The 9,472-nt window shown below is 45.3% G+C and overlaps 1 protein-coding gene across 2 annotated transcripts; it reads right to left on the minus strand.

Annotated features, from left to right (window-relative positions):
* Nucleotides 1-3,168: 3,168 nt before the first annotated feature.
* klhl30 (kelch-like family member 30) lies at nt 3,169-9,361 on the minus strand. 2 transcript variants are annotated; one of them, XM_062557024.1, is made up of 9 exons: nt 9,234-9,361; nt 8,919-8,983; nt 7,454-8,330; nt 6,822-7,002; nt 6,316-6,402; nt 5,451-5,606; nt 4,734-4,922; nt 4,257-4,402; nt 3,169-3,901 (listed from the first exon to the last, which is right to left on the minus strand). In XM_062557024.1, exons 3-9 carry the CDS (start codon nt 8,225-8,227, stop codon nt 3,656-3,658), a joined length of 1,779 nt encoding a protein of 592 aa, XP_062413008.1. In that variant the 5' UTR covers nt 8,228-8,330; nt 8,919-8,983; nt 9,234-9,361; the 3' UTR covers nt 3,169-3,655. The 2 variants fall into 2 exon arrangements, with proteins under 2 accessions (XP_062413008.1, XP_062413009.1); XM_062557025.1 differs by lacking the exon at nt 9,234-9,361 and adding an exon at nt 9,068-9,086.
* Between the last annotated feature and the right edge of the window lie 111 nt (nt 9,362-9,472).

Here is a 9,472-nt window from a genome sequence, read left to right on the forward strand (position 1 = left end):
TGCAGAATTTCTTGATCCAAAACTTTCGTTAATCTAGACTGAAGTAGTTGTTGCTGTCGTTCATACAACAAATACAACGCCAAATCTCTTTATACAACTTAATGAGGCATGCACATTCATGATATCAGTTTCAAACATGCAATGCAAAGCCATCGTCTCACTTAAACCTCACTTCCTGCACTTCATTGCAATTATAAAATGTTTTCATGCAATGATTTGTAAAGTTTACTCCCTGACCAAAGAACCTTTCAGAGACTCCAATCACAGCACGGCGCGAGGCATATCCCAGAAAAAGTTGCTGTGGAAACCGGACGCTCCCGGGCCGTTGTCATGGAAATCGAATGCAAGCTTATTTCCATGGCAATACTAACGCGGGGCTGATGGTTTGTTTGGTTTGTTTGGCTGGTGAGAGGTCAGCTGCACCTAAGTTTACAAATTTCTTGCAAGGTCTGTTTCAGTAAAGACACCCTGAGTGCGGGTTAATCATAAATTACATAAACCAGGCGGGAGCCTGTGCAATATAGCGGGAGACAAATGTCTTAGGCAATGTTAAAGGTGCACTATGAGATCCTTTTTGACGTCACTTCTGTTAACGTTCCATAAACACCAAAACAAAACAAACGCAAGGTGCGCAGGATTTTAGAATGTTCCTTGTGGAGTCGGAATACATTGTTGCAAATCCGACATCAGCATTCTATGCTTCCCCCTTCTGTCGGACTGACTGTCAGCTGAGTTATAGCCAGCCTCTGTAACTTGCTAACTTTAAGACCGTTCATTTGGATAACAACGAGATACACTTACTCACGTAGGATGTAGGATAGATTATCGAAACACGTTCTGCGCAAACATTTCGTTTTCCATGAACTTGTTCCATTAAGTCTAAGTAGTCAAGCTTTTTAAAACACTGCTAGCTGGTATAAAACGAGTGGAAAAGCCAGGCCACAGGCAGCCCTAGGCAACATACCAATGATTTCCATGCAAACTGAAAATTGGACGAGGAGTTGTGATTAATCCATTTACGGTTAGCGATTACAGTGGCACCTGGAAATTATGCATTCATTCATGTCACGGGCAGACATTTTTTGGGGTGTGTGAGGTCTCTGTTAAACGATTTCCCCCCTCTTAATCCCCCATCAATAGTGGCCTAGGTCTAGTGAGGGAAATTAGCTTTATTTGTTAAAATATGACGAGGAGGATCCCAACGAATTTCCTTCCACAACATCGGAAATCCTTAAATAACAGTCTGATAGTCTATGGCGCTGCCATATAAACATGCCTTAAACTTCGTCAAACTATTTTATGTCCCGACTCGACTGTATGTGGCCTCGACACTTTGCGCACAGTAGGCCTAGAGATAATGAAAGGGAGCGATGAGCGACATCTTTACCCTACTGTCTATGAACGACACAGCACAGCAGCCAATTATGAAAAAGACGGATACCGTAAGACCAAGTTAACTATAAGGATACGCTAGGCTGTCGTGGTTAGTAGGCTAGGCTGTGTCAATGTTGCAGTTGAGAGAAATAAGAGAATATGGGCTACTGAACCTATTCTCTCAAGTCAGGCGACAACGAAAGATACTGTAGGTAGGCTACAATATGATGCAATCGGATCGTTCTTAAATTAAGCTATGGCATAGGCTTCTTGCAAACGACCGCTACAGGCATCAAGCTTGTGTTTTTTTGTGCCTTCACAGACTGCACAACAAGCTTTCACTGGAGGCAGCATATGCGGCGTGTTTTACGATTATGATTATGATCACTGCTTCTTCATTACTCACAACACCTGTTCGGTCCTGTTCTGGACTCCCGTATGAAAAGTAGGCATATAGTGGTTGTCGTACCATGTTACTTGACTTAGCCTACATTATAGTGATTGGTAATGCGCCAGTGGCCGTAAACAAAACTTAGCCTACGGATAGAAAATAAGAAAAAAGATGATAATATAACGTAGCTAAGTTAGTTTGCCTGCTAGCTAGCTTAACAGAATCTCCCAATGGGAATTGATGTGATCTATTCACCAGCGCATTTATATGCCTACATTATCTGACTAAGTAAAGGCCTAGGCTATTACCTCCTTATTCAGTGGAAAGTTGAAAAATAATAAATCGTGCCTTTCACACGGCCAGATCTTGCAGTTCATTACCGTGTAAACAAAAAAAAACAGCTGACAACGGCAAAAACAGCTGTTTAGGTGTTATGATTGAAATGTTGCGCTGTGCTTACCACAGTGGCGCGCCTGACGTCGAACTCAGAGCTTCATTCTTTTGACGTAATAACTGGTCAATCTGGCTCTGTTCTAGAATCTTTGGTTTGTTATTGTTTTGGTGCACATTCTGTGCCCCTATTGTTGTTAACGTTTGTTTTGAGGATCACAGCCCCTGTGTTGTCTTTTGATATCGGGTTTTTTCACATCGTATTCAGTGGACAGACAGCAAGCTGATCAAGGGGAGAAACATACGATTTGAGATACAAATGAAATCTCGCTAAAATCAAGCAGGATCTCATAGTGCACCTTTAATATAAGTAGCCTAGGCCTACTGTGGCATTCTGTAAATATTTAGATATGTTCATGTTCATTTAAAAAAAAAAAGAGATAGATAGATGAATTAATTAATGAATCTATTTATTTATAAATTAATTAAGAAATTATGTTGCAGGAGAGTTGTTGTGAATTGGGGGCAGTGGGCAGGAATGTCTGCCTATTATTATTAAGCCTATGTAGGCTACAGTGAAGTTGATTATTACAGCGATGTTGAAGCAACTTTCATCTGAAAACATTCTGTTGTCTGGCCAGTAGCCTAGTCCTGCAGCTGACGTGAGGTGTTGTCCATAATGCTAAGGAGTTTTTGCAACATCATTCTCTCAGCAACCAACTCTAGGGGCTGTAGTGCACTTCCAAGCACCGAGCCAGCTCCTGTAATCAGCATTGCTCTGATGCTGCTGCCCCAACAGATGGCTGCAAAGACAATTGCACTTGAAACAGCAGTCTGGTATATCATCAGACCTCTGCTGCATAAACAGTGAACTGACAATAGCCGTATTCTTCTCTGTTATACTTCATGGAGAATACAGGGCTCGAGGGCTGATGACAAAGCGAAGGTGCAAATATCTGCATAAGGCTACACAAGTCATTTGAAACAGAAAGAAAAGTCAGCAAAAAAAGCCATAATTTCACAAGCACAATTTAATAATCTGAGAAAGGCACACAATTGAGCTTTTACTAGTTGTCCAAGGATAACAAAACACCTCTCACCTAACATCATCCTACAAACATCTTGTTTTAAAGCACTTAAAAGTACCTTCAATAAACAAAGAAACATCAAAGGTAAATGTATAACAAGTCTATTAAAAACAAAAATAAAAAAAGCACCTATTATTGCCCCATGAACTGCCTGCAGGTGTACAGTACATTTCCAGTGGACAAGCTGTGTACAAGCTGTATCCTGAGCGATATCCAATATATCCTGGCCACAGTGTGTGTGTGTCTGTATGTGTGTTTATGGGTGAGTGTGACTGTGAATGTGTGTGTGAGAGAGAGTCTGTGTCTGTGCGTGTGAGTAAGAGAGCGAGAGACAGAGAGTGTGAGAGAGAGATAAAGGGAGCGTGTGTGTGTGTGTGTGTGTGTCTATGTGTGCACAGTCCCATTTATATGGCTAAGTCTCCTCTGGAAATGGTTCTGTCCATAGTGTCGGGTCAAGAAAAATGGAGCAGCATCCACTGTAATGCCAGAGCCGGGGCAGAAAGGTCTCCACCCTCCAGGTGTTGGAGCCTCGGTTATACACCTCCACCTCCACCCCGTAGTCCCCTTCCATGCCCTTCCAGTGGCCTCCGGTGACGTAGAGCTTCCCCCCTACCGCCACCAGCCCCCCATTCTCATGGAGGGTGTGAAGAAACTGGACCTAAGGGGGTAGAGGCCGTAGTGTTAAGTGCACTGAGAAGTAGTGAGAAGTAGTGCCATATGTCAGTGGCCAAAATTAACTCACTTAAATGCCAGAGGCATTCAACCTGGCGCTGGCTGCAGGAACATGAATATATTCATCTTTGTTGCCTGAGCTGAGGGCAACCTCCTAACGTCACTTGAAGGTCATTGCGAGACATGCAGACTCGACGTCACCGAATGCTTACCAATGCCGGCCCTCATCCATCATACCCACAAGACACGTACCCGAGTCTAATTATAACCTGCTATGAAAACTCAGTCAGATGACCCAGTCAGATAATAACATGACCCAGTCAGATAATAAGGTGTGTTACCTTCTGCCACATGTTGGCTTCTGGGTCATAGAGATAGACTTTCTTGGTGTTGTCTGCGATGAGGTAAATCAAGCCATCCACAGACACCGAGAGAGGAGAGGAGAGGTACTTGGGGATGAAGGGAGAGCAGATGATGCTCCAGCCATCTGTAGAATGGTGAGGGGGGAAAAGTATCTCAGATTCTAGGAGCTTCATGTTTTATGGTGTTTACAACACAACCTTAACACAATGTTTCTGCTGTCCTTGGCTGTCGATGTTATTTTGCACCTTGATATGAAGACAGAAGTTGCTATATCCATCTACTATAACCGTCATCCTAACATCAACAACAGCACATAAATACCATGTGACAGAATAACCTGGAACATATTGATTTCATCAGGTTGAGTAATATGTTGCTATAAAAGTTGTAGTTGTAGGGGAAACTATGATGACACATGTGGTAACCCCCTCCCTCTTTCTGGCATGCAGTATTACCTATGACAGGGTTGTAGCACTGCAGCGTCAATGCATTGTACTTCACGGCACAGGAGCCAATGATATATAGCTTCCCAAGGCAGCCAGTGGCAGTGAAATTGGTGACATATCTCAGCGCTGGCGTTATGATGGCCCAGCTGTTGCTGTATGGATCATAATGTTCAACCTCGACAACATCCATGGTGGTGCCTGGAAAAAAAGAAAGGAAACATTTTTAACAGCAGGGCTGATTGAGGCCACAGCAGGGACTCAGACTAATGCTCACAGTGGAGTCCCAAACCTTGCTAGATTCCTGCTCAAGAAATTGCTTGTGGGTCAATGTGCAGAACTTGGAGGAAGCCTTTTTTCCCTCTCCCATAGAAATGCACAGGCAATAACAAAATCTGAATGGATCTGACCACAAAACTTGCCATTTTTCTTTGTTTAAACAAAATCCCCTCATACAGGGGGCTTATACAGGGCTCTGAGCTGGCCGCGGTCCACGCTTAAATCCAAATCTGTCTCCTCAGAAGTCACTCAAGGTTCAGGATTGACAAGCCTCGGGGCTTAAATAAAAAAACCTGCCTCTTTAGAAGTCGTTCAGGGCCCCAGGAGAAGTAGGTATTTGGCCTGTCCTGGCTACCGCTTTGGAGCACATTAAACCAGAACGGCCTGAAAGCTTTTCCACTCGACTGGCCCGTCGACTCTGCGTGGAAGGGACCATATTTATTTTCTTACCTCCGATGACATAGATTTCTCCGTTGAGTGCGGCCGAGGTGTGGTTAGTCCTGGGCCGGAGCATTGGAGCTACCGTAACCCACTTCCCCTCGCGAGTGATGTACTTCCAGGTCTCCGTGGTTGACCAGGTGTTTGACTGCGACCCCCGTGACCCTCCTGTGGGGTGACAGAAGAATGTCAGTGTTGTGAAAAGGGTTCTTAAAGATAACAAAGATATTTGTAAATAGATTTCTAATTATTAACACATTTGGGTGACCTAATTACGGTTACAGTCAACCAAAATACGAGAAAAAAGAACTTCTTTTTTTTCCAGACCTCACATTCTATATTTGTAGTGCAGTCAATTTTTCTGGTTACATCTGCCTTCAATTGTTTGAGTAAACGCGGGTGGTCGCTGGGTTTTTCACTTTTCCAGGTCATGGTTAATCTTCATCATGTTATCTGTTATGTGGCATTCTATGCATTCTAAAAAAGAACCTCAGTCTCGTTTGAAATTCCCAATGGGAGTGCTACTTAGGCAGAAGTGGGATCTTTGTGAGCCTCTCCAAATCCTTGGTTAGAGCGGCTGTTCCATTCACCAAAAACACCCCTCGAATGTGTGTGTGGGGCGTTCATGATTCTCTCTGATCCTCTCTCAAAAAAGCATGGGCTCCACCAAAGGCCTGAGCTCAACGTCGGATTTGTCTCTGTTTGCTTAAGTAAAAATAGCACTCATCTTTCGACACATATCTCGGAGAGATCAGTGAAAACTGTTGCCTTTACGGTTCACTCCAGCCTCAGTTTCTTTTATTTGGATACGTCTGTCTTGAGGTGCGGTGGTTTTTGAAGTGCAAAAGGAAATGATAAAGCAGAGATCGGGACCCACCTGTGACATAAACGTCATTGTTTAAGCACACCGAAGAATAGCCCCACTTGTTGTAGTTAGGAAAGTCAGGAAGCTGGTTCCATTTGCCTACAAGAATAAAATGATATAATGCATATGCTGTTTGGATTCATCCATATCAAATAGAAAAAGAAAGGATACAGTTTGCGACTTTGATGCAATACACTTTTTTTGCCAAATTAAGCTAAATGCTCCACACAGTCCTCTAGCTCTCCATGAAGCTCTCCTAGCACTGTAAATGGGAACCAAACATAGCAGCTCAGTCCAAGCCATAAAGATCCCCAAGCCAATCAACATAATAGCAACAATATCAACAACCTTTTACCCACACCACGGGCGGCATTTTAAAACATGGCCTAGACAGAGTGTTACAGTCTGCCATCTTTCTCATTTAACATGTACCACTGTGCAATTACACTGTCCTGCGGCTTTTACACAATGTGGCTTATATGCGGGAAATGACTGTATGTACTTCTCTCTGCTCATACCCTGCTTTGTGTCATAGTAAGCACAGTTGTGGGGACGCAGAATAGGTTCTTCGTCCTCCTCGTCCTCATCATCCGTGTCATCCAGCGAGCGACCCCCCACCACAAACAGAACTTCCTGGAGATTGTGCTGGTTGATCCGAGAGAGTCGCTCGTCAGAGCCACCTGACTTCAGGTCAAGTTTCTACCCACATACAGTAGAGGAAACAGAGTGAGTTTGACACAAGCACAAGAGTGACACTCTAGATACAAACTATTCAAAGCGGTAGCGTAGTGGCTAAGGAACTGGGCTAGCATACACTAGCCTGAAAAGTTGTAGGTTCAATTCCTGGCTTCCTCCACTGCGCCTTTGAGCAAGGCACTTAACCCCAATTTGCTCTGGATAGAATGGCCCTAGTAATATAATTTATATATAATTATAATACAAAAGGGTCTGCTAAACATAAAAAAGAGTCGATTTACTGTAAGGGAATAACCCTAATATTTCCCACAAAACATTACCGTGATGCATTTTCAGATGTACATGATGTATTACAGTGCTTTCATCATATACTGTACATAAGAAGGAAGGAGGGGAGAATGATCCCAGCTAAGTGGTATGGAATCCTACACTGGCTGATGGTATGTTGACAAACCTCCTTATAAGCAGTCTCTATAAGGTCCTTGCAAGCTGGTGAGTCCTGAATAAGACTGTCTTTCAGCAGGGTCTCGGTAAAGTAGGCCTCCGGTAAAAATGAGAGTCTAGCCAGACCCAGCAGCTCCGGTAGGTGACAGTGTCTGGCCTCTACGTCATGCCTGACCCAAGTGAGCACCGCTTGGACGCAGGATCGCTCGTCTCTGAGTTGCAGTCCCTCGTCCTTCAGGCACACCGCAAGCTTGCTTTTGTCCAGCAGCTGGAACTCCTCTCCGTGCTGCACAGCCTCAAAGTTCTCCAGCAGGAAGGCCCAGGCTTTGGCCACCACCTCCGGGCAGCCGTGGATGTCGCCGAACTCCAGGATGCCCAGGCAATTGCTGGCATCCATCTGGTGCTGCAGGTAGCGGCTGCACACCGCCCTCACCGTCTGGAACTGCAGCCGGCTGGACGTCTGGATCAGGCCCTCCACGTTGCCCTGGTTGATGGTCAGCTTGCCTGTGTAGGCAAAGTCCAGCAGGGCGGCTAAGATGTCGGGGTCGACGTCACAGAGCTCCACGCGAGCCGCGATGCTTTCCACAAAGTCGCCCGAGAACATGGAGCGGAAGTAGAGGCTGCAGAGGGCCAGGACGCCGCGGTGGCAGGGGAAGTCTCGGCCGCCCGCGCTCAGCATGACGTCCACCAGCTTGGGCTGCGAGCACAGGGAGCGCAGGCCGTCCAGGATGCTCTGCGGGTGCGAGGAGAGGCAGAAGTCAAGGTCGTCCACGTTGCGCACCATGATGACGAGCACGGGCGATGACGCTTCACGCTCTTTTCCAAACGCAGCTCGTACCACCACCTCTTTTCCCCTCCTCTTCTCAACAGCTGAGTTCTCTATTTACCTACGGGAGACAGGAAGGGAAGAGAAGACGAAGACACACACACACACACACACACACACACACACACATGAACACACGTAGAGAATATTCTCAGACACATCCTAATCCCTGGGCTATCATCCATCACCATGGCTCCAGGGTATTAGCATAGCTGTGCGAGGGGACTGCTGCTGCCTTGAGGCCCCGCAGCCCTGTGTCTGCCTCTGATCACCAGCGATTCATACAGGGGAAGCACTTCAAAAATAGGCCAGATCCGTGAGAATTAAGCCATGTTAGCATACCAATATGGGTCAAATTAAAGACCAGCTTTCTAAAAACAGGTGCTTGCCAAAGGCAGTTTGACTGTTTAGGGCTTACTGGAAGAATATGATACTCGGGACTCTGAGTTTCTCAACATTCACTGAAAGAGCATTAACAATGACTTCCTGTCCCAGGGGTGCTGTTCAAGACTGTTGGTTTGCGGTATTAAGAAATGATTGCTAACAAGAACACTCATCAAAATCAGGAGAAAAAGTATCGGCAAGAGAGTTCCGACTTCCTCAGTCGTTTGATACAACTATGATTGATGAACAGCAGTGATTGAAAAACCTCAGAATCTCTCTGATGTCCTCGGAACAGTGGTCTGTGGTCAACTTTCTTGGAAGGTTTCAAGCCTATGACAAAAGGAAAAAGGAAAACACAGCAAATTTTACATATAAATAATGTCACGTTCACTGTTTACATAACTGAGACCTTACCCCAACAGACTGCAGTGTGAGGAAGCGTCTTGTGTAAGTGATCTAACCACCATGTGAAGTCCTGTTTACTTAGCACGGAGTCCCGTTTTGAACTACGGTCTGCATGCAGCTCACCCGCTGTCTGAGAGACAATGGGAAAAACCCACTCGATGGTTAAGCCACATACCTGGGAGGAGAGAAGAGGGAGTAGTCGCACATTGTTGGTCTGAGGAAACCCAGTAGCACAATGGCTAGTTGAGACGGTGTGAGATCAGCGGCACTGAAAGCAACGAGGGCATATGCAGAGTCACTGCTGTAGTCTGCTTGTCTTTCAGCCGGCTATTTTTAGGCCCCAACATTGGATGGGCGACCAGACTCAAATTCCACACAACACCCCCCACTAGCACACACAAACACACGCACGCA

This window comes from Sardina pilchardus, chromosome 15 (genome assembly GCF_963854185.1).
Source record: "Sardina pilchardus chromosome 15, fSarPil1.1, whole genome shotgun sequence".
Taxonomy (NCBI): domain Eukaryota; kingdom Metazoa; phylum Chordata; class Actinopteri; order Clupeiformes; family Clupeidae; genus Sardina; species Sardina pilchardus.